Source organism: Acomys minous (assembly GCF_964271855.1).
Source record: "Acomys minous genome assembly, chromosome: 3".
Classification (NCBI taxonomy): domain Eukaryota; kingdom Metazoa; phylum Chordata; class Mammalia; order Rodentia; family Muridae; genus Acomys; species Acomys minous.
In genome coordinates, this window is record NC_140485.1 from 97,881,163 (window position 1) to 97,906,989 (window position 25,827).

General features: G+C 42.8%; 1 protein-coding gene across 1 annotated transcript in view; it reads right to left on the reverse strand.

Moving 5' to 3' along the window:
* The window catches only part of LAMA4 (laminin subunit alpha 4), a 150,765-nt gene that overhangs the window by 37,396 nt on the left and 87,542 nt on the right, over positions 1-25,827 (reverse strand). Inside the window, exons 12-21 of the mRNA XM_084776780.1 lie at positions 24,914-25,030; positions 18,934-19,082; positions 15,083-15,224; positions 14,090-14,186; positions 8,638-8,754; positions 6,031-6,210; positions 4,891-5,030; positions 1,573-1,752; positions 779-924; positions 62-224 (exon numbers count right to left, since the gene is read on the reverse strand). Coding sequence (XP_084632906.1) covers positions 62-224; positions 779-924; positions 1,573-1,752; positions 4,891-5,030; positions 6,031-6,210; positions 8,638-8,754; positions 14,090-14,186; positions 15,083-15,224; positions 18,934-19,082; positions 24,914-25,030 — 1,431 coding nt within the window. The remainder of the gene's footprint in view (positions 1-61; positions 225-778; positions 925-1,572; positions 1,753-4,890; positions 5,031-6,030; positions 6,211-8,637; positions 8,755-14,089; positions 14,187-15,082; positions 15,225-18,933; positions 19,083-24,913; positions 25,031-25,827) is intronic.

Below are 25,827 nucleotides of genomic sequence, written 5' to 3' on the forward strand. Positions count from 1 at the left end.
ATGGGTTTATAAAAAGACCCATTGCAGATCTGCACTAAGCCAGATGCAGCCCATAGCTTACCTTGAAGTTTGCAGGCACCCCGCCGACGTAAAAGACAGTGTCCTCGGGGGTCAGATCTAGCAAGGAGTCATCGCCGGCAAACTCCCCCTTCTTAATAAACTTTTCTTCTGCCGTGCTGCTGAGACTGGGGACTGTCAGGAACACCTTTCCGTGTTTCCCTACCCTGGTGAGAGAAAGGATCACCGCTTGTTTCAGCTTGGCAATTTTTAGAAAAGTGTTTTTACTGTGTCAAAATGTTAATGTCATTTCATCAAAAAAGAAAAAAAAAGATGATCTGATTGTATCATATTGCTGTGCACATACAGAGTATCAATTACTGAAAGGAAGTAGAAAAATAGCTGTCATAATTTTATATTTAATTCATGGCAAGGTAAAACAATCTGGTAATCAGGTTGCTATTTAGAAATGATCATTTTTTCCCCTAATATTTTCATTTTACTCAGGTGTTTGGGAAGGAATATAGGAATAGTGAAAGAAAAGGAGTAAAATGAATAAGGAAAAAAATGCAATGGCATCCACTGTGTGTGTGTGTGTGTGTGTGTGTGAGAGAGAGAGAGAGAGAGAGAGAGAGAGAGAGAGAGAGAGAGAGAGAGAGAGAGAGAAGAGAGAGAGAGAGAGAGAGAGAGAGAGAGAGAGAGAGAGAGAGGAGAGAGAGAGAACATTCAATACTTTGTTAGGAAAAGCACACAGAAGTCACTGGTTGTGGATTCACCTCACCTCTCGATCTTGACAATACTAAAGTAAGCAGGCCAGGAGCTCACGGGCTTGGAATCCAGGAGAATCTCCACGTCTTTGGTCCCCAAATTATAAACGTATACCAGGTTATCATTTTTGATTGCGAGACCCATGTACTCTTTTTTGGCCTGTAATGTCAAGAAGTCACTTAAATAAAACCGGCAAGTATAGTCCATACAAATGGTATCACCTGTTTTTACTTCTGCAAAGCTCAATCATAGGTCCGAGGAGTTGGCGTATATAAGCAACTTCCGGCCTGAATCACCATTCTGAGCTGATGCTAGGCTGGCATTCGCTCTTGATGATTATCATGCCTGGGTCTACCTCAGAGTGTGCTGCTCCTGTAGCGCTCCGAGTGCTTGCTGCATTGGTGGGGAGTGAGGAGGGGAAACTACTGAAGGCTCATGGGAATCTGATGGTGGCCAGGAATGTGCCAGCACCGTCAGGCTAACCTAGGGATCATGTAACTTGGCAAAACCAGTCCCTGCATCTTTCATCAGGATGCGGCACTGACAAAGTCTATGGTTATTCCAAAGGCCTTTTCAAATGCTTTGTTCAGATTCATTCATGTTAGAAACGGGATGCTGCCAGGAAGCAATCCCAGAAATATGCCCCGACTCCCAGAATCTCTTGCCCTCCAGTCACAGCTTATATCCTCCCATTAAAATGGTTTCCGGCCTTTACTATCAGAGTGGGAATTTGCTTGCTTTTCACAACAGCTTTGTTCAAGGCAGAAGGCAGCACCATCTCCTTACGTCTCCATGCCATGCTCTTACGTTTTTGCTTCCGAGGTAGAGGACAAACTGATCTGCTATCCAGGCCCCAGCCTGCCCTGACTGCTTTGGAGGAGGCTTCATGTACAAGCTGATGGATGTGAAGGCCTTCAGGTCATCCACGCTGACTTTGGGGTGCACTTCCACAGCCGACTGGCCGTCAAACATCATGGAGACTTGGATCTGGAATTATAAAATTGTTCCATTGAAAGTGCTATTAAGAAAGGAGCAGGAGCCGGGCAGTGGTGGCTCATGCCTTTAATCCCAGCGCTTGGGAGACAGTGGCAGGTGGATCGCTGTGAGTTCAAGGCCAGCCTGATCTACAAAGTGAGTCCAGGACAGCCAAAGCTACACAGAGAAACCCCGTGTTAACAAACAAAACCCAAAGGGAAAAAAAAAAAAAGAAGAAAGGAGCAGAATTCTCTCCCACAGCTTCTGGAAGGACCTCTGCTTGCCTTCATCCCTGTATTTACTTACGTATTCCCAATAAGGGAAAATATTTAGGGCAGATTACAATACAATAAGTTTAGACTAAAATGGGCTGAAGAGAGCAAAGAAGCAAAGGATGACCAAGTAGATCCAAGGACCAGGGTAGACACAACTCTCACAGTGAATTATACACTCAGGGTGGTGAACTAAATAAGATGAGGGGACACCTGGCTGGTCCTGACACTGACAATTCAAATGACTCTACAATGTATAGAAGAATTAATTGCTTGGGAAAACCATAATTCATCTTGGGTATTAAAGCTGTTGGAACTTTCTCCCCAAGGTCAAGAGTAGAATAGAATAAAGCTGTTAGTGACATACTGTCCACACCTGCGCAGTCAGGGTCTAGGCATGGCCTGTGCCTGTCACACCTGCCATTTCACTTACTCACTAGGCAACCCTAAGTTAGCCACTCAGTGTTCTTCTGTAAAATGATGTAAGGAGCAAGCTGTTAGAAATAAGATGGTAACTGTCAAGCGCGTTCCAGGCCCTGGCTCTATCCTTATAATAGTTGTAATAAGATGTTCTTTTAAGGTATCTACTGTGGCACTGGGTGTGGTGGCGCACGCCTTTAATCCCAGCACTCGGGAGGCAGAGCAGAGACAGGCAGAGGTAGGTGGATCAATGTGAGTTCAGTGCCAGCCTGTTCTACAAAGTGAGTCCAGGACAGCCAAGGCTATAGAGAGAAACACTGCCTTGGAGGGGAGGGGAGGAAGGGGGTGGGGGGAAGGGGAGACATCTCTTGTAATGTTTCTCAGCAAGGCAAAGCACGATCTCAGCGTGTTTCTTAGAGGCCCAAGATGACGCTAGGAACTGATTTGATTTGTGAGTGATTTTTATTATTATTATTTTTAAAATTTTTGGGGGGCATTTGACGATATGCACACCCATGCTGTCTGTACAAACCTTCCTGAATAATTAGATGTATTTACATCAGCTAATATTGATTGGGCTGAGGCTGATAGTCAGCTAGCCTGAGCTTCTATTCCCCAGTGCTTGGTGCATGGCTGTCTCCTGTTGTCTGTTGGGTAAGATCAATACATCTCAACAATCAGTCAGGCAGTGTGTAGGACTGAAGGCTACTTGTAGAATTGAGAGTCTGAGAAGGCTGCGTGAAAAGTACCTTACTTTGGAGCTGACTGAGTGCCCAATGTCCCCCTCCCCCAACACTTTTATGATCAGGATTCCAGTGTTATACTCCATATAAGTAATATCGAATAATATCACCAAGAAAACACTAACAAAAACTTTTTTCTTGTTTTTTGTTTTTTTGTTTTTGTTTGTTTTTTGTTTTTTTTTTTTGAGACAGGGTTTCTCTGTGTAACAGCCTTGGCTGTCCTGGACTCTTTGTAGACCAGGCTGGCCTCGAACTCACAATGATGCGACTGCCTCTGTTTCTCAAATGCTGAGATTAAAGGCGTGCACCACCATGGCTAGCCTAAAAACTTTGTTTTTAAAATGCCATTTTTTTTTGTCTTTGAGACAGTCTGCATTGTCCTGGAAACGTCTTATGAACTCAGGATGGCTTTAAACCCATAATGCTGTGTCTTAGCCTCCTAAATTCTGAGGTTATAGGCATGTGCCAGCATACCCAGTTCCAAATGCCATTTCTTGATATGTTTTCAAGAAAATCTGTCATGAAATATTTGCAGAGCTACCCAAATGAGAAAACTTTTAAGGCAGGACTTTTTATTACATAGCACTTGAAAGCTGCATGTATTTATCAAGAATAATCAACAGCATTATAAAACAGTTGATTTTTTATTCTTGTTTCTACCAGTCCCTGGGTGAATGTTTTGTTTGGTGCAATTCTTTTCTTTTCGTTTTTTTCTTTTGACTTTTCAAGACAGGGCTTCTCTGTGTAGCCCTTGCTGTCCTGGAACTAGCTCTGTAGGCCAGGCTGGCCTCAAACTCAAGAGATCTGTCTATCTCCCAAGTGCTAGGATTAGGGGTGTGCATCACGTGTTGGCCATGTTTGGTGCAATTCTTAAATGGGAAAACAAAATCACACAATTTGGTTGTAAAAACGAGGCTGACCTATATAACAATAAAAACAAATTAAAAAGTGGCCCAAACTTGAGTCCTCTTCAGGGACGTGAGAACGTTAATTGTGCCGGGACCTGCTCTGGCAACCCTAGCTCAGAGTGTCTTATGGCTCAGTTGCCTCTGAAACGGAACCTCAGAGGCATGCCGCTGCTTAGTTTCTTCCACTTATGATTCCTCAGTTAGGCCTGCAGAGTGATCAATAAAATTTCACATCATACGTGTTGTACCGGGGAAGTTTTGCAGGTGGGACAAATGGGCAAAACTATTTCACATAGTAGTTGGACTAACACAACTGTTAAAAATGAATAATTATAACATCGAGTTGAGTCTTTTTTTTTTTTAAATTGAAGCTTAACTTGATTTCTATTGCTTATGGGCTTTGCTGACTAGAACTTTGTGGTTTAGAAGCCCTGGCTCCATATTAGGATAACCATGTGACTTTAAAGATGACGAGTGTTGAGCTTTCCTTGGTCTGAGGTTGGGACTAAGAATTGATTTACTTTTAAAAGATTTCTTTATTTGTGTGTTTCCTGAGAGGTAATCTTGCTGCGTAGCCTGGAGGCTGGGGACTTGCTGTGTAGACGAGGCTAGCCTGGAACTTGCTGTGGTCCTCTTCCCTCTGCCTGTAGCCCTGTGCTGCCATACCTTATAGGCTTACTTCCCCAAGCGTCTCACGTGACTCTGATAAATAATATAGAAGGAAGGCGCTGAGCCTCGGGAGCTGCTGAGGGGTTGGAGCTTATGCCATTTGCCCATCATTCCCAGGTGACTGATGACATCACGTACCTTGCTGGCGACACTCCTGGTTTGGGCAATGAGCTCTCGGATCCTCTGGATGCTGGCGGAAACATTGCTTGCAGGCCGCTTCTGCTCTACAGTACGCAGCTGGTTCAGGAGCTGGGGGACAACCTCTGTAAGATTTCTTACTGCAAAAAGGAAAACAAACCACTTGAATATTAACTATATTTTAAGAATCAAGTGAGAGCCAGCGACCGTGACCTCAGGTCTACGGGACATCATTTTTAACCTTTTAAAGTTAAGAGTAGAGCTCAGAGCATCATCCAGTCTATGTGTTTTTTATTTTTATTTTTATTTTTTTATTGTGACATGTAGAGCACGTACTGATTTATAAGTGGGATGTGGCGCGTGCTGACTTGTCCTATCAAGTTGTCTGTCTTAGTTACGCTCTCCATTGCTGTGAAGTGACTCTATGACCATGGCAGCTCTCACAAAGGAAGACATTTAATTGGAGCTAGCTTACAGTTTCAGAGGGTTAGGCCATTGCCCTCCTGGCAGGAAGCATGGCAGCACACAGGCGGACTTGGACTGGAGAAGAAACTGAGAGTTGTGCATCTTGACCCTCAAACAGCAGGAGGAGACTGGCCCACGTATAGGCTCCTATGTATAGCCTATATGTATATGTGAATTGGCCGTGACGCAGAGTTGATATTTATTGGCAGTGATCTGAATCTCCCAGGTGAATGGAGTGCAAGTGGCAAGTAAAGTCAATGCCACTTACTAGTATTTTGCTGAAATTATTTACACTAAGATTTCATTAAAGTTTTATGATAAAGGATCAGCCTTATATTGATAAGGATATTTGCTATCATTATAGTTGCTGCCACATAATAAAAAACTACGTCACCAATTTAACTATGATATTACTTCTGCCGGTCAATCTGTCTGTACATTTATGTGAAATTTACATGCATTTCGTGCAGGCACATATGTAGGTGTCTAGGATCTAGATAAATGTGGACTCTAGATAAATACATAGATGAGCCGAGTCAAACGTTTCTCTTTTTCTAAACCCATTTTTACCACATTCCGAACAACGAAGCAAATGGAGGATGCTTATTGAACGCTGTTCAGAGTTTGCCGGCTGGGTCTTCGGGAAAGCCACATGGCAAAGCTTGTAAATCGTACCTGCATCCCGAGCAGAGTCCACTACGGTGTTGAATGCTGACGAGTCAAAAGTCTGAAGGTTCTGTGACCAGTTGCTGAGGTTGCTAGCCATTGGGGTGGTGACTCGTTGGACGGCCACTGTTGTCTTGTTAGCTTCCTCTATGACCAGCTTGGACTGGCCCAGGCGCTGCTGGGCATCCCCTGCACACAAAGCAGATGGGCATTCCCTTCACTGGAGAGCACTGACATCCTTCCAAACACTGGGGTGAAGCAGACCTCAAGGTTGGGTCTGTGAAAGAAGACTTAAGACTTTTAAAATATGTGACAATTGTGTTATCACATTAAGGGAACTGGGATATGATAAACAGCATTGATATGTTTACTTAAAATGTTTTTAAATTAAGGAGTAAATTGCAAAACAATAACAACAAAGAATAACTACAACAACCACAACCACAAAAACAACAAAAACCCGATAGGACTTTCCTTAGGGTAGCAACCTGGTTAGAAAGTGACAGAAAATACACATGACATTTCAGCTTCTATGATGTTCACATCTGAACGTCATCATGAAAACCTCTTCCTTTTATGGAAAAGTAATTCTTGTAGAAGATTCTTGCCATAGATATGATGCTACATTTAATAGAGAAGTAAATTAATAAGCAAAGGGGTTTTTTTTCTCACAAAGAAAACATGTTTCAGAAAAGCTTTAATGTTAAGATCCAGTTTTCATGAAAAAATAAATCATTACACACCGGGGCTGGGATTCCCTGGAATGCACACGAAGCCAGATGTGGTTGTGCACATCTGTAAGCCATGTCTCTTCCAGCTAGTTGGCCAGCAGAGATGGGGATATAACCTGGAAGCTTAGGGGCCAGCTGGCAGCGAGAAGCACCACAGGATGGACCCAGCCTAGGCAGTGTACAAATTAAATTCTAAGCCAGCTGTGGCTACATGACCAGACCCTACCTCACAAAAAACAAGAATGAAACAGCCAGGTGTAGACAGACATGACTGCATCCCAGCTGTCTTGAGGTAGAGGCAGGAGGATCAAGGGAAGGTCAAGGCCAGCCTGTTTCACAAAGGGAGTTCCAGGAACTAGAGACCTTGTTTAAGCAACGTAGACAACGAGGGCCAATTCCTCAGGTCGTTCTTGGACTTTCAGAGTGCACAGTGGTGCTGTGACAGGAGCTTGTGCTCCGTCTCTCCCTCCCTCCCCCTCTCATACACACACATGCATACACACACACACACACACACACACACACACACACACAGAGAGAGAGAGAGAGAGAGAGAGAGAGAGAGAGAGAGAGAGAGAGAGAGAGGCATATACCATACCCACCCACCCACCCACAAAACTTACTGCATATTTAAAACGAAGACAAGTAAGTTTACAAATTTTGTTTAGATGGTGGGATTACAGGTGATTTTTTTTTTCTATGTCCCACCTCTGATCTGGCTTTTCACATTTTTTTCCATAGGGTAATTAATGTGTTACTTTTGTAATAAAATTACTTAGTTGATGCCTTAACTTCACGTTTTGAAAGTGGAGAAGCATTTTGCTTAATCTGCCGTGCCCTGGATCCTGCCAGACATGCGTTTGAATCCTGGATCTCTCTCCTATTAGCCACGCCCACTGGAGTAGGTTCCCAGGGCCTGGCAAACCTCAGGATCCTCTTCAGCTGGAAGGTAAATGTGGCTCTGATCGCCACAGCACAGAGCCCAGCAAGCTTCTGTCATCAGTATCCCTGATAAGGCTTCTCTGAGCATGCGCACTCTCCTGGACAGAGCTCCTGGGATCCAAGAGCTCGTGTCACCAAAACACCCATATCCAGCAACAGTGTCTTAACTTTTGCTATGTCCAGGAAGATACATCTGCTTCCAATCACAGCTTTTCAAGACACCACTGGAGTCCCAGATTAGCTGGGGGAAGCACTCTTGTTTCTCTATTTGCTGCATTGATCTCCCTACTAATTTATAAGAGTAACTTGACGTATAACAGAAGGATGCTGGGCTGGAGAGATGGCTCCGCGGTTAAGAGCACTGGCTGCTCTTCCAGAGGTCCTGAGTTCAATTCCCAGCAACCACATGGTGGCTCACAACCATCTATAACGAGATCTGGTGCCCTCTCCTGGTGTGCAACTGTACATGTAGGCAAAACACTGTAAACATAAATAAAGAAATATTAACAAAACAAAACACCCCAGAAAGATGTTGGTTACACTGGGGACCAGAGAGATCCAGTGACCATTTTAGGGCATGCTGTTAGCAAGGGAGAATGTTCACAGGAGAGGCACCAAGCAGTATGGAGAGGCACCAAGCAGTATAAACAGCACGGTCCTATTCAAACACCTGTAGACATGTGCATGCAGGCACAGAGTAAAGGCTTGGAAGAAAATACTCCTGCTTTAATGCTCATGTCTGGGTGATATGGCTACAGTTTTATTTTTAAGGGTAGTTTGTGGATAGTAACAAACATTTTCTTTTGCTATGAGAGGACACCATAATGTATGAAAGAATTTGATAAACAAGGAACCACCTAACCTCCCACCCCCTTCACCCCCTTGCAAGGTTGTTTTACAACAGCGCACAGAGACACAGGGCCTTGAAGTTCTGCACCCTCACCTCTCTCTGTTGCCTGTAGTCGCTTAACAGCATCGTTCAGTCTGTCTCGGAGGGCCTCCTTCCTCCACACGGCTCCTCCCACGCGCCTGCTGGTGTCAGCCACTGCTTCATCATCGCCTGCGGGGAAGAAGCAGAGGAAAGTACCAGGAGGTCCACGATGCCCGGGAGAAGTCTCCATCTCAACGACATAACCTCTGACTTGTATCGTGGAGACATAAGCAATAGTCTGGCACTAGGAGCAGCCGGTCAGTTCTGGAAAATGGCATTTAGAATTAGAGGTACGAGACAGCAGGTTATGACACAAGTTGGGAGAGACTTAGGATGCCACGATGCTAAATTTTTTTTTTGAGAAATAGAGCAAGGCTGTGACTAATAAAATCTAGCAGCGCAAATGATAGAGTAAAAAAAAAAGATATTTATCCATATGATGATATCTGGTTTTAAGAGATTCTGTCCCCTCTCCTCAACCTACCCCTCAGGTCTGTCAGTAAAATTTTTAAAATAAATAATGTGTTATGCACCTAAGAAATGGCACAGATTACAAACACACAGATTGATGAATTTTCACACAGTGAATGTAAATACATCTACATGGATGTCATCAAGATGGAACATTATGGGCACCCAGCAGGCTCCACTGGGCTCTGTATATGGTTAGCTAGAGGTGACCACTATTTGGAGTGTCTGGCTTTAAAGGTTTATTTTATTTTTATTTATGTGTATATGTTTGTGCCAGGTAGGGTATGTGTATGTGAGAGTATGTGCCCACAGAAGCCAGAAGAGGGCATTGGCTCCCCTGGAGCTCAGGCTATACATTGTGAGCCCAGAGTGATGTACTGGGAGTCAAGCTTGCATCTTCTGCAAGACTAGTATGTCCCCTGACCTGCTGACCTATCTGTCCAGTCTGTGTGTATGTTGGGAAGTATGTGTATAAAAGTGAAGATATTTTCTGGTTTTAAATTCTCCCAAAAGAAATGGCAAAGCACTATAATCTTCTATATGTTTGTTTTGATATCTATAAAGTTATAAGTCTTGATATCCTTTTCCATTTTCATGAGCATTTACCAGTTGTATAAAACAATGGCTTTCATTATGACATTTCACACATGTGTAATAATGTACTTTGACTGTCTTCATTCCCTTATTATCATGTCCTGGCATCACTGTCTGCCTTCCTCTCTCTTTCAGGCATCATCTCTGTTGTTTTATTTTTCTTTGATTATGTTGTTACATGTATTACACATATAAAGGTACAAATGCTTTTGTTTAGATGTTTTGCTCTTACTTTTCAAGATTGACTACTGGCAATTTCTCTCTCTTCTTGATGAAATTCCAGAATTAGTGTGTCTATGTATCCACAGGGCTACAGTGTCTCACCTAGCACTGTATTGCACCTATAGATATGTGTTGTGGAATTTTCTGTTTTCCAAAGTTGAGTCTTTCTCTTAGTGAACAAGGAATCTATTGTTTTTAAAATTTCTCCTTAAATATTTTATTTATATTTTAAAGCATATTAATTGCACAAAATAATGAATTCTGTTGTAGGGTATCTTTATTGTCCTTTAGTAGTGTACTTTAGTTTTATATTTAGCACACTTACTAAATTCTATTAATTTTTTCCCCCTAGGTATTTGATGCTCTTGAAAACAGTATTATCTTAAAATGCTAACTTCCAGCTATTTTAAAAACTAACCTACATTTTTATGTGTAGAATTGGTAATGGGGACAGCCTTTCTTTGTTTGCAGTCTTATTGGAAAAGCCTTTTAATATTTTATTAAAAATATATTTGCTGAATATTATTTTATTATTCTTTATTAGATTATGGAAATCTCTTTCTGTTCTTTGTTTACTAAGAGTTTATTGGATGGATGCTGTTTTCTTAATTACGTGAAGTGGGCAAGAAGGGGTGAGTTGGGAGGAGTGGGAGGAAGGGAAGAATATGACCAAAATATATATAAAAAATTTAAGCCGGGCGGTGGTGGCTCACGCCTTTAATCCCAGCACTTGGGAGGCAGAGGCAGGAGGATCTCTGTGAGTTCCAGGCCACCCTGGTCTACAAAGCGAGTCAAGGGCAGCCAGGGCTGTTGCACAGAGAAACCCTGTCTTAAAAAACAAAAAAATCAAACAAACAAAAATGAAAAAGTAAATTAAAAAATAACTCCCATGGATAGTGAGATATCATATGAATTTTCTTCTGTAGTCTGTAAATATAGTGAGCTACAAAATTTTAAATGATGAACTACCTTTGCAATCCTGTAATAAACCTATGTTGTCCATCCTATGCTGCCATTTCTATACATTGTAGATTTGATTTCCTAAAATTTGTTTTTTGAACTAGGTTCTTATTCTCTAGCCTATACTGGCCTTGACCTGGCCTCTGGGATGCTGAGATTACAGGCATGAGCCGCCACACCTGGATGGTTAAGATTTGTATCTGTAAGAAAAGTTGGCTTGCATTCCCCCTTTCCTGTGTCCTTCTGAAGTTTGTTTGTTTATTTATTTATATTTTTGTATTTTTCAAGACAGAGTTTCTCTTTGTAGCCTTGGCTGTCCTGGACTCACTTTGTAGATGAGGCTGGCCTTGAACTCACAGTGATCTGCCTGCCTCTGCTTCCTGAGTGCTGGGATTACAGGAGTGCATGACCACGCCTGGCTCTTCTGAAGTTTTGAGTTACGTGTTGTTGGCTTTTATAGGACAAGTAGGAGCATATTTCTTTCACTATTATTTCTAAGTGTCTGTTATGAAAGTGGTGCCATTTCTTCTCTAACATTTTGGAGAATTCATTGGGAACCTGGAGAGAGTTAAACGTCCGAGTTAACTGGCCTCGATCCACTCTCTGCGCATCACCTGTGACAGGTTTTTGTATTTTTTTCTTGAAGATATGCTCTAGGTGTGGTTCCTGAACTGGGGTTATTCCTGAGCAAATTTCAGTGGGGCGCGAAGCTCTTGTCTCTTTATCTGAACAGAAGGCCAGCTGTCCCGGTGACTAGTGGTTTTGGCTTGTATTGCGTTACTTCCAAAGCATGAAGAAATTTATACTTCTTGACGAGTAGTAAACTAGTTGCCCCGCTTCTTGTTTTCTTCTGTTTCCTCCAGTGCACTTCTAAAAATGTATTCTGCACCCCCCACCCCCAGGGCCCTGTCTCCTCCATGTCTTCCAGCTCACTCTTCCAGTGTTTACTGCTCTGTATAGTGGACACATACAAGGTGGAGCTTCACTGCTTTACTGTCACCAAGTACAGTGCAACCAAGAATAACTGCTCACTTATTTCCTCTAGGTTCCTGAGAATTTCCCAGCATTCCAAGAGTGACTTAACATACATTTTTTAATGACAGTGAACCTCCCTTTCCATCTTTTTAAGTTTCCAGTTTTCAGATATAAAAGTGCTTTCAGCTCTTGTTTTGGGGCCTGTGACTACATTAAATGTGGCTTCATTGAACCCTACATTTTTTTGGGGGACTCTTGATAAAAATATGAGGAGAATCTATTTTGGGGCTGGATATTTATAAAAGGAAATGCTTTGCTTGCAAGTGTTTCCTGATGGAAGGGACTGTTCTCTTTTCAGAAGATTATGGCAAAAAGCACTTTCTTCAGTTGATTATAGATCATTACATCTTTGTTATAGACGAGGAAAAAGAAGGAAAACTGAGAAATAAAAGACTACTTCTCATGGGAAGTCATTCGAAGATGGAGAAACACTACCCTAGAATCAGAATGTAACCGTGTAGAGGAAAACCCGAATTTATATCACAAACGTGGCTACTGCCAAAAGCAGAGAGTTCTATCAAGTTTAGGGTCACATGGTCCTAACTTCTTCATGCTGTCCCTTGTACACAAGAGGGAACTTAATCCAAAACATAGAGATCATGAAATACGTGAGCAGATTTGCCAAACAGTCGAAGAAGGTGACATAGATTCATTGTATATAAAATGGACTCTGAGGACATGCTGTTTCCAGACAGGAAAGTTGTTTTCAGGAGGCTCTCAGCCACACAATGATGGCAGGATTCACTGAGACCATGTGGGCACAGTCGGCAAACTTTTAAGAGACTATATTGTAAGGATCGATATAGGCTGGCCCTCCCCACTCGAGAAACAAAATCAGTCCACAGATTTGGCAGCAGTTAGCTTTTAAAATAGTTTGCTGGGGCTAGAGAGATGGCTTGGTGGCTAAGAGCGCCACCTGCTCTTCCAGAGGTCCTGAGTTCAATTCCCAGAAACCACATGGTGGCTCACAACCATTTATAATATGATCTGCTGCCCTCTTCTGGCCTGCAGGTGTACATGCAGATAAAGCTCTCATATACATTAAATAAATAAATCTTTAAATTAGTTTGTTGTTAATATCCCAATTCTTTTACTACTAGTATTCTCATTTATTTCCAGAAAGCATATTCAGAGTTAGTTCTGAGACATTAATATGAATTATGCGATAAACTAGGACAGAGAAAATTAATAACGTTCTATTACCTTTGTCTATCTAGAAAGCATAAAATAGCAGTTGCCGTGTGGTACTAAGCAACCAGAATATGAAAATAAAAGTGCTCTCATTCCTTGTATATATATATTTTTTTTCAGAAGAGGACACAAAGATAATGAGTGGTTGACTTGAGATTAATTGCTCTGATAAAATTTCCTGACATTCTCTGTTTCAAATTCGATTTGTTTTCTGGTGACAGCTAGGAGTCAGCTGATAAAGGCGTTCCAACTCACTAGTCAAACAGTCCCAGGAATGAAGCCATGACCTCAGAAAGGAGGACCATTTGATGGCATTCTTGGTCCATTCAGTTGTTACCCATGCTGTTTAAAAGGACTGCAGTGTTTCACGGTGTCCTGCCCTGTCCCATTTTTTTAGCGCTGTCGCTTTCCTAGTGGTGGGGAAAGCTTCTTTCCATGTGTCCATTGGGCTTATCCACAACTGTCCGCTGAGGCAAACAAGCTGTAGCATGGCAGAACCAAGCCGGTGGTGGCTCGTGGCTTCCCGTCATCTTGGTCGGCCCTCACTGGGATGGTGTATCTACTCACCCCAGCCAGCGCCCACAGGGATGATACCCTCCCTTCACTCTAAAAATGTGGAGGCTCTTCTGGACGATTAAAGGAAGATCAAATTATGGGAAACATAGTTTTAGTGCTTAGTGTATTTTATGGTTTTAGCTCCTTGAATATCAGAATTGCGATGTTTCTGTTAGCCATCACTTTTGATTAGTACAAATTTGTACCATATGTTGGGTAGGAATATATTTTGATGAAGTTTTCCCACATGGAAGCTGTTTTTTTCTCCATGATAATTTACTTTGAAATATCAAGTCTGCTGTCTGGTGACTTTGATTATAAAGCACTGATATGTTACTTTGTGAAATATTTATTCCTTAAGCCTGGGTTTTAGGAATCTCTTTATGTTTATAAAAGGTGGCAATGAATCAGAAGGAGGAGAAAATGAGATATTTACTAGAATCCGCCTTTGCCTGCAGCTCTCTGGCTTGATTGAGAAGGTTGTCACTTTCGTCCTTATGGTAAATGATCTGAGTGTCGATCCCACTGACAGCCTACAAAACAAGTGGTCAGAGAGGGTCAGAGCCACTAAAGAAATGCCGCCTGTTCATGGTTTCAGATTTAAAAGATGTCACTTGTCTGCTACCTGCTAAGTGAAATTCACACAGCTTCACATTCATAGCTAGGAATCAAGAACAGAAGCAGAAAGAACATGTCTTGGCATTTTCAAAGTTAGGCTCCCGACCTCCCCTCCACCCCTTGCGCCCCCCCTCCCCAGGACAGTTTAGCAAATTTTGGAGAATGCTTTAGCCGAGGCTTATCACAAACAAAGCACTGGATAAATAATTTGAATTGAAACAAGAAGAAAAAAGAGCAAAGCATCCTAAGACATCTTTGGTATTAGGAGACACTAGCCTGCCGATGTTTTCTCTGGAGACTTTGGCATAAAGAAAATGAAAAGCTAAACAGCCCGCAAAGAAAACAGCCCCTACAAAAGGATTGTCGTTTGCTAGCTGGACTCATCCTGATGAACTTGTAACCCCAAACCTTTGTGGCATACGATGCTATAAGTGCTCCTGACCTTCTTGACGTTTAAATTATTCATTGAAAGGTCAGGGTTAGAAAACGTGTGTGTGTGCGTGCATGCGCGCAAGCACGAGCACGCGCAATACACACTATGTATATTGATGTATAATGTATTATATATATATATATATACATATATATTCTAATGTACACACACATGAAAACAAAAGGGAACTACTTAGGGGAAGAAAGAAGAGTTGGGGAGGAGGAAGAATAGTAGCAAATAAGAACAAGACATAATGGTATTTTTGTATAAAAAAAACCAAGAAAAATAATAGGAATCTGTTAATAAAAATATGGAGAAGAAGAGTCAGAGTGATATGAGGCACTATGTGAACAAGCCCTGAGGTAAAGGGCTACTCACGTCATAAATCCGGTCAGTGATGTTCAGGGCACGCTCTGCTGTTTCATTGGCTTCGCTGACATAATTGGCGATGTTTTCATAGACATTGGATGCATCCAAAGCCTTCTGCACCAGCCCGTTCATGTCTGAACTGTGCAGATTCCTGTTAATAAATGAATTTGTCACTTCTTACTTCTGTAGGAAATGGGGCCACGCTTCAGGTTTCATCTGGGCACATCTGGGATCACAGATGCCTCCTTCCTGTTGCCTTGGAAGGTTTTTCCTGAACCTTCCTGGCTTATGTTATGATTACACTCACCTCTCTGTGCTGCCCCTGAGGTGTCAGCCCATTTTGGTTAATGGCAGCGGCTGCTTGGCAGTAGCTGCTGAAAGTGGGAATGGGGATTTTAAGTGTCCCCTCATTTCTCTTCTTGCCAAGGTTTACTCAAGTGGTGCAGGTTGGACAAAGACCTGTAGCCACAACGCAGATACCTACTCCTTACCCAGAGCTGTTACTTTAGCCCAGGCTCCCCTCCCCTGGGAACAGTGCAGAGTGTGCCATGCACACAGTGGTCAGCTAACATTTGCCTGCTTTCTCAGGCAGCCCAGATCAGTCTACCTGCCGCCCCCTCCTGACCCCCATCCTGAAACACCACGTTCGCAGCATTATGTCTTCTTAGCTTGGGTAGGGTTTACGGAATATTCACTGAGAACCTATCACACACTGGGTGTTGCCGCACACAGAGGCTAATAGCCACACATCTTCTAAGGCACAGCAAGGACCAACCATGCAAATGAGTGGGATCCTGTGCTTGCATCTCCTGAACTTCAGGATTTACAGTTATGCCTAGACCATTTCTAAACTGGACTTGGAAACTGGATTATGACATTCAGTTTTCTGAACAATAATATTCTCTCTCTCTCTCTCTCTCTCTCTCTCTCTCTCTCTCTCTCTCTCTCTCTCTCTCTCTCTCTCTCTCTCCTCTCTCCAGGGTCTGGCTGTTTGGGAACTTACTATGTAGATAAAGCTGGCTCTGAACTCAGCCTGCCTCTGCCCCTTGAATGCTAGGATTAAAGCCCTGTACCGCCATGCCTGGCCAATCACTACTTTAAAGCCCTGTACCACCATGCCTGGCTAATCACTACCTTGCTACCCTCTACTGTATAAGCTCTACTCAGACTTCCACAGTTCATCCTAAATGCTTCAGGTTTGCTGACTCTTGGCTCTAGCAATTCCTTATTTTTTCTCAGTCCCAAATAGTCACAGCTTTGCCCACCCATCCCCGTCAGACAACAACTGACTCTCTACCTAGCCTACTGAACGCTGCAGATCCTGCCCAGCCCTTCTCCTCCAGGCACAGAACTGATGAGCACAGTCGGTTCTTTCTTAGCCTCCTCCATCTGGCCCGGGCCCAGTTTGTTCTCAGGCCGAGCAACTTCTTCTGTGTTTCCTCAGTTACTATATCCACCAGTCTTCCTTGTCGCAGAGCTGACTTTCCCAATGGGCACAGTAGGGAACCACAAAGAGGGTTCATTTTAATTTTTCAAATCAGCAGGAAAAAAAATGAAGATAATAAAGTGATTTTTGTCTTCATTATATTGTAGTCGTGAAACAGTTTAATTTTGACAGAGAAAAGGGATCAACGTTGGCAAGAGTTATGTTATATAGAGATGAGTCTCTTCCAAATGCTCTCTACCTTTCCTCCCTGTGACCTCTCCTTAGAAATGGCTCCAAGAGTGAAATATGAAGAAAGTAAACAAACAACAAACAAAAGATGGAGATAGATCATGCCTGTAATCCCAGCACTCAGAAGGCAGAGGCAGGAGGATTGGCATGAGTTTCAAGTCAGTCTAGGCTGCAGAGTAAGACCCCAAGATCATGTCCAAGATACCAAAACAAGCAAATACAAACAAGGCACCTAGCACACATAAAACCCCAGATCTGATCCCCACCAATGCATATAGTAACATAGCAGCACACACCTGTAATCCCAGCCCTTGGTAGGAGGATCAGAAGTTCAAGGTCGCCCTTGGCTATACAGAGTTGAAAGCTAGTCTAGTCTGGGCTACAGGAAACTTTGAAATAAATTAAAACAAAACAACATAAGCTCCATACCAGGGAAAAAAAGAAGTATGTCCATCAGCCAGGTTTGAGACATTTTTGGTCCTTACATTTTAAGCGGGAAGTTTTGAATGTCTGCATGAATAGCTTGAGTTGGAAGTATGACGTCAGGATGACTGATATTCATGACTGTGGAGCAAGCAAAGGGTATGGTAGCTCCCATGGAGCCTTGCTGTAAGGCTGCTGCAGTGACATTTAGAGAAAAGTGCTGTGTGCAACTGCCAGTGGGACATGACTACTGTAAAGATGAAGGAATGGCGAGAGAGCCGGAGGATGGCTCAAAACTAATAATCAAAATGCATTCTCACTAAAACTGGCAGTTTTATCTAAGTCCCTTTTATTGATTTCATTAAAATCACATTTCCTCAGGACATGACACCAAACTGAATATAATACCGTAACACACCAGCACTGCCGATGCTATAAGCTTCCATGTTTTCTGTCTCCTTCCTCCCTTTCTTTTTTTCTCTCTTCCTCCCTCTCTCCTCTCCCTTCATCTTTCTCCTCTTTCTCCCTTTTTTCCTCCCCACCCTCAAGTGGGGTTTGAATAGGTATGGCCCCTTTAGACTCTAGTGGTTGCATGCTTGGCCTATAGTGAGTGGCACTATCAGGAGGTGTGGCCTTGTTGGAGTAGGTGTGGCCTTGTTGGAGTAGGTGTGGCCCTGTTGGAGTAGGTGTGGTCTTGTTGGAGTAGGTGTGGTCTTGTTGAGTAGGTGTGGTCTTGTTGAGTAGGTGTGGTCTTGTTGGAGGAAGTGTGTCACTGTGGGAGGGGGCTTTGAGGTCTCCTATGTTCAATTTCCACCCAGTGTGGAAGACACTCTCCCTTCTGCTGCCTGTGGATCAAGATTTGGAACTCTTGCCTCCTCCAGCTCCATGGCTGCCTGCACGCTGCCATGCTTCCTGCCAGGTGATAATGGACTAAACCTCTGAAACTGTAAGCCAGGACCAATGAAATGTTTTCCTTTATAAGGGTTGCTGTGGTCGCGGTGTGTCTTCCAAGCAATAGAAACCCTAAATAAGACACTCAGTCTGGGAGGATCTTTAAAAATTTTGGTGAAGAGGTATTAAAAAAATGGTATGTGTTTGGGGCAGACATTAATCTCAGTTCTTCACCTTGACATTTTTGGGTGTTTGTTCCCTATAATGATCTCATCATTTACCTATTTCAGGGTCATGAATTCAATCGTGATCTTTCGATACACTTCAATTAACATTAATTTAATGCTCAAAGGACATGCCACTCTTTTTCTAGGTACTGTGAGGGAAATTGTCAATTGATTTTCCTCTTAACAGGAGCAAAATCAAACATTTCCTGCTGGGCACTGCAGAAAGTTGAGTATTTACCAGGAGTCAGTTGCATTGCTAACATCCAACCAGCATCGACTATGGAAAGTAAATGCTGTCTATGAAATAAGCAGGTGATGGTGGTAGCGTTAGACTTGAAAAGGGTTTGATTTCTTGCCTTGGCCTCTTATTAATAATTGTGGAACAGATTTCATTTGCACCTTGCCCGAAGATTTCTACTCTCAGAGACTTTTGAAAAAGAAAAAGAAAAAAATTGTCTCCCAGCAACAGTTGCAAAAAAAAAAAAAAAAATGATGACTGGCTCTGAGGAAACAGTTCACAAACAAAGCTGCAATCAGGCAAAGCCAGCCCTTACCTACTTGTGTATCCTAGTGACCCTGCTATGGGATTGAATACAAATGTCTTACTCGGCCCATATTTTGCAGTTCTAAAGCCGCGACGGTACCTGCTCAGCTCGTCAGCTTCTCGTTGAAGGTTGTATGCGTGGTCCATAGCTTCTTGGACTAAATCATGACTGAGGTTACTTAGGTTAGAAAATTTTCCTTGTAGCTCATTTTTGGCTCCATCTATTTCTGCATAGATTCCAGACGCATTCTAAAGAAGAACAAATTGACTTTAGAGAAACGTAGGACGGTTTCCCCAGACAACAACACAATTGATCGTTTTCTTGTCAATTTCAAGCTTAACTACTGTAAGGAAAATTTGTGTACTCCCTCGGCTTCACCCACTTCCCCTCGGATAGCTTCCTTGTCATTTAGACATGCTCTATTTCCTTTCTAAAAGGGAAACTAAATATACAGATTCTGTTACCTGCACAGCACATTAGGGCTTCACCTTCCCAGTCCCTTCATAGTCAGTTTCACTGGGGAAATCTTCCAGCAGAAAGCCCTGCTTCCCAGCATCCAATTTCCACATAAGTTGGAAAATAAATAAATACGGAGACCGAGCATGTTGCCCTATATTTCTGTGCAACTCTCGGCCAACTGGTAACTGGTACTCAATCTAAGATGGACAGTTCATCTACCCTGTCAGGCAGTGTGACCCTCAGGGGCCCTTGTGCCCAAAGAGCTCTCTCACAGAATAACACAAGGAAACAGGCTTTCCGCCTTCAGCTTCCATCCGAGAAGAGGGCGGAGTGGAGCAGGGCCTGGACAGTTCTTTCTAAACTTATCAATAAAGTAAGTCTTCCCTCCTCACAGAGCACAGTGTGAGGGGCGCTGGGGTGATTTCCCTGGGTGATCAGGATTTCTCTATGAGTTGTGTCTTTCTGGATTTTTATTAGTTTCCACCATCCTACGGGGAAATGATGGCTATATCATTTCCTGCCCCAGAATCAACCCCTTGCTATTCCCTTTGTACTTATATGATTTATCTTTCTCTGCTGATTAATCATTTTCCCCACTATATTTCATAGACCAACCTTGTCTAACTGGTTGTTTTAATGCTGTATGTGTTTTCTTTTTCCTGGCCACTGTAGATAGATAGTATTTCTGCAATCTGAAATAATTTTCCTTTCTTAGCTGTAGGAACCTTATCTGGAGTTCTACTCGTCTTTCTGACACCAGCTCAACTATTTCTCCCATTCGGTAGCCGTTCCTCACTTCTTGGGTGAGCTAGTGTTCCCACAGGCCTGCTGTGCACCCTCACACTACTGTAATCATTGTACCTGATTATTCTCACGATTGTGCTAATGATATTACAAACTCTTACATGATGTTGCAAATGCTTAGGAGTCAGGATCTGAGCTCAGCTTGTTTTTTGTGTGTCTCTAGATGGGGGCACAATTCCTAACACACAAAAATTTATTTCCTAGAAGTTATATTAAGCATTTAGCCACTTGGCTGGGCACATTGTTTTGAGTTATATAAACAGGAAAAAATATCACTGGCCTTCCATCTTTACTCAGTATCTCATTTTTCCTTTAACAAATGTCTACTGTATGCCTAGTCCGTGGCCAACACTCTTGGGGAGAAGACAGGACACAGTCGCTGCTTTCAAGGGCTGCAGTTGAGGGGGAAGGTGCAGCTGGCCAACAACGATCACATAAGTGGACAAGCTAATTTTAGAAAGCAAAAGATATTTTGAACAAAATGTAACATGTTAGGATGGGGTGGATAGTGGTCGGAGGTAAAAGGACCTCTTGGATCAAATAGTCACAAAGACACGAGTCACTTAAAGACCTAAGGACAGTAGGTGCAAAGGTCTTGAGGGAGCACTAGATACGGCGTTTCTGAAAATGAGTTCGATGAGCTGCTGTGGACTGAGCGAGGAAGAGAGTAAGTCAGATAGGAGGGTGAGAGCCAGGCCACACAGCGCCTCATACGTCACGGCAGGTCGTCGTTCTGATTTTAAGTGCCACTTGAAGTTCAAAAGAAGAAATGATATAGTCTGATTATGTTTTAAGCTATGTGTCTGCTACGGATTGGGAGTGCATTTGGAAGGTCTACAGTGGCAGCAGCTGCATCTGTTAGGAGCCTTCTTGGACACTTCACATGGGACATGAGGTGATCAGCATGACAGGGCAGCAGCAGAGAGGAGAGAGCGGCCAGAAGCTAGGTTCATTTTAGACAGAGGGCCAACAAAGTCTTGGTAAAAAGTCCTGTGAACAAAGAAGTCTTGGGCTGGAGAAATGGCTCAGAGGTTAAGAACACTGTTTGTTCTTCCAAACGTCCTTAGTTCAATTCCCAGCAACCACATGGTGGCGCACGGCTATCTATAATGAGATCTGGTGCCCTCTGGCATGTGGGCAGAATACTATATAAATAATAAATAAATCTTAATTTAAAAGCCATTACTTAAAACACACACACACACACACACACACACACACACACACAAAACAAACAAAAAACAAACAAACAAACAAACCGCAAAGAAGTCTTCAGGAACCACTGGGGGTTTTAGTCTTGAGCAAGTGGGCTGTGCCATTTACTGAGATGGGGGAGGGTGGGAGGGAACAACTTTTATTCAGAATATGTGAGATTTAATGCACTTATTATACAGTAGCTGGGATTCTGATTCTGTGACACAGAACACGGCCTTCTGACTTGTAATGTCCAAGAAGCATTTGTCTGCAAAGTTTGGACAGCAGGGTCAGACGTGATGCTGTAAATGATGAGATCATTTGTATAACTATTCTTTAAAGCTACAAGAGCCAGTGAAGTCACCTAGGAGAGAATAGGGTGGAAAAGAGGGCTCCGTGCTGAGTGTTAAGTCGCTCATCCTCCAGAAAGAGACCAGCACAGCCCAGGACCAGGTCCGCCTCAAAACCGTTTCACATAGGCCTGAGCTAAGAACACAATTCTCAGTTTTGAAGGGGTTTTCAGTAACGACAAAGAAAGGAAAGGGCAGCGGCAGTATGTGGTCCTCACTAATGTATTTACCACATAGGATGCAGAGAATTACATCAGTACAGAGCCATGGATGGGATCTCATGGGCTGAGCTCAGTAGATAAGGCAGGGCTGGGAGGTAAAACAACAGCTGGAACTTGAGACATTTTTCTATGAATCTGAACAGAGTAATGGGGGCAAAGATAAAAAGGGCTTAAAAAAAGCCAACAATAGCCTTTTCAAAGGGCAGTGTTTTACCTCCCTTTCTTATGAGATACTAGAGTAAGTTATCTCCCAAGCTGAGTCCTTCCTGGTGCAACACTGCATGGGCGGGGCCTAGCACTCCTACGACCCACCCCCTGAGATGACCCTAGACACCTAGGGACCCCAGGAGTCTCTAAGAGAAGCAAGCAAGTGGTGAGAAGTGGGAGAGGAGAAGCAGAAGGGTGTGTGTACAATGAAGAGAGGCAGAACTGGAGACTCGAGGGTAGTGAGGAACAGCCTGATGTGAGTAGCCATTGATGCCACCTAAGGCCATGAGCCCTAGATCACATATTCCATTGCCCTGGAAACTTGGCTGTAGGGCTTTTGTCCTTCAGTCTCCTTTTCTTCTTCTTCTTCTTCTTCTTCTTCTTCTTCTTCTTCTTCTTCTTCTTCTTCTTCTTCTTCTTCTTCTTCTTCTTCTTCTTCTCCTTCTCCTCCCCCTCTTCCTCCCCTCCTCCTCTTCTTCTCTTCTTCGCAACTGTATATTGGCTCTTTGTGAATTTCACATCATGCACTTCAATCCCATTGATCTTAACCTCCCCTCATACCTACTGCCCACCCTTGCCACCTCCCCTTCCCCCCCAAAAAAGATCTCATTGTAGAAGCTGTAGTGTAGTGTGTCTCACACTTCTTTGCTTGCAAATATGCATTGCAGTGAGTCATTGGTCTGATTCAAGGCTTCCGCTACACTGTCAGCACTGGAGTGCATGATGTGAAATTCACAAAGAGCCAATAAAAAGTTGAAAAAGAAAAAAAGAAGAAGAAAGCAGACTGAAGGACAAAAGCCCTACAACCAAGTTTCCTGGGCGAGGTAGTATGTGATCCAGGGTTCATGGGGAATAACACTCTAGAGGAAGGGAAAAAGGTAGATACAGGAGCAGGTGGGCTGGCAGACTGAAGGAGGAGAGGGGAATCCTGTTTGTTTTCAATTTTCCAGTGATGTATGGTGCAAAATCGCCAGCCAGAGCTAATGGGAGGGACACAGGCATCTTACAAGTCTCGTCCAGCTGCTTGGGTGTAACTGTGCTACTGAAGACCCAGGGTTAGGATTTGTATGTGATTAAACAGCCACAGGTGGACTCGGGAGTTTAAGGTGCTTCCAGGAACACATAGGCTGACAGTTTCAGCTGCTGAAGGAGAAATTAGAGGAGGTAGAGGCTCCAGATAAACGAGGAAGGTGGGGCTGAGGTAGTCGGCGAGTTGTTGGCTTGGGTGCTCCAGACTAAGTGAGATAAGAGAAAGTTCTTAGCAAGGGAGGGGTTGAGATGGCATTGGGAGAGGGTAAGCAGCAGGGCAGGATCTGGGTGTGGCCCTAGGATGCACAGTAGAGTGGGCCGGAGGAAGAGAATGGAGAGAAGGGAGAACATTCTGGAGGACAGTGTTGGCGGACTCATCGCTACGGAATTTGATGGGAGCTGGAGAAGGCAGCAGCTTTGGGACTTAAGTAGCCAATAGGGAATGATATGCTGACCAACTTGCTTTACTTTGATATCCCCCAAAGGAAATAAAAACAGGTCATTTATTTCACGGTGGTTTCATTGATTGTATTTCACTGAAAATTTCCTATTTCAAAAATCATGCCTTTTTTAAAAAAAATCTTTTTTTTTTGAACACTAGATTTTTAAAAAATCACTCTTTAGGGTTGGCAAACAAAGTAATTGGATTCATTATGGCATTTCCATACATATATGCTGTTAGACTTTGTTCTTATTTATTGCCGTCCCCTAGGTCCCTCCTTTGTGAACCTGCTTCTCTCTGGCTGGTTCCCTTTCTTCCCCCACGTAGCCTTCCATTCCACTCTCTTATCACATGTATCCCACCACACCTCTCATCTTCCCCTTCCCTTAAGATCTCTTCCTCTCCTCTCACTGTCCCCTTTTCTAGTTTCAAGACCTATATTCACATGGACATAAACATACACATGTGCATAATTTTAAATCTGCATTGCACAAATAAAAGAGCACTCTGGCCTTTGTCTTTCTGAGTCTGGCATAGTCCATTTAACACAACAGTCTTCAGTTCTACTCGTTCTCTTGAAAACACCATGATTTCAGTTTTCCTTATTTCTTTATTCATTCATCTATTGATGGACATCGATGTTGGTTTCATTTCTCATCTGCTGTGGGTAGTGTGAGATGAGCAAGTATCTGTGAGGTATGTTGACTGCCCTTTAGTTATAGACCCAAGAATGGTACAGCCGGCTCACGTGGTAGGGTCTACTTCATAGTGGCTACACAGGGTTACATTTCCAGTTGGTAGTAAATAAAGGATATTTTCCACCTACTTCTTAGCCAGTGTGCATTTTCTTGATGGTAGTCATTTTGATTGACATGAGATGGTTTCTCAAAGCATTTTTAACTTGCATTCTCTGATAGTTAAAAATGTCGAACACTTTTTTTTCCCTCAAGTATTTATTGGCTGTTTCTACTTCTTCTTTTGAGGATTGACTCATTTATTAGTTTATTTATTGATTGGATGGTTTGATTTATTAAAAAGTTTCCTAGGTAGAGTGAATAGGTACACCCTCATCGGCAGTTTTAAGGTTTTACTGTGACTGTGTCTGTGCCATTAAAACTGCTAGCCACACGCGGCTTTTGAGGATGTGAAACATAGCCGAGTCAGAGTAGATTTTCTCATTTTCGTTAACTTGTGAAATTGAAATTTAAGTGACTGTGTGTGCCAGTAGCTACTGTGTAACACAAGAAACTAGAAATTCCCATTACCTGATACTTTTTCACAACCCTACTAACTTGAATTGGAGTCCTCTGACATTGAGCGGCTGTTCAAAATTGCTATAAAGGCAATCCTGAGCAATCGAGGTATGTCCTTACCTTTATTATCTCATCAAGTTCCTCAAGAGTCAGCCGGGGTATCATGAGAGAGTCTGTAGACATACTCAGAGAGGTACTCACAACTTCTATCTGCTCCTTCACTCTCTCATGTTGTTTCTGATGGAAGGAAAATGAAAGAGAGAGGATGTCATTGTACACCATATAAAAACCGAAGGACAAAAACTACATGATTGTCTCAATGGATGTAGAAAAGGCCTTTGTCAAAATCTCGATAAAAGTCCTGGAGAGATTAGGGCTACAAGAGATGCATCTTAACATGATAAAGGCAGTTTACAGCAAGCCAGTAGCCAATATCAATTTAAATGGAGAGAAGCTCAAAGTAATCCCACTAAAATCAGAAACAAGATAGGGTTGTTCCACTCTCTCGTATGTGTTCAATATAGTACTTGAAGTTCTAATTAGAGCAATACGATGACGGAAGGAGATCAAGGGGATGCAAACCGGAAAGGAAGAGGTCAAAGCTGCCTTTATTTGCAATTTACAGATTCAGTGCCATCTTCATCAAGATTCCAACACAATTCTTCATATCTATTGTACTGACAATTTTCAGCTTCAGATGGAAACAGCACCCCCCCCCCCAAACAAGGTAGCTAAAACAATCCTGAACAATAAGAGAACTCCTGCAGGAATCAATATCCTTGACCCATCAAATTATAGTACAACTAATAGAAATAGATGAAGAGTTACTGAGATGGCTGGATCAAATGGGGCGGGGGTGGGGTGGGGGGAGAATGAGGATGTGGAGGGGAACGTGGGGAGAAACTGCTAAAATTAAGAGTCCTATGAGGGGATCATATGATAACCCAACACAGCAGAAGATTCCGTATGTATGTATGTATGTATGTATGTATGTATATATCTGTATGTGTGTGTATATATATATATATATGTAT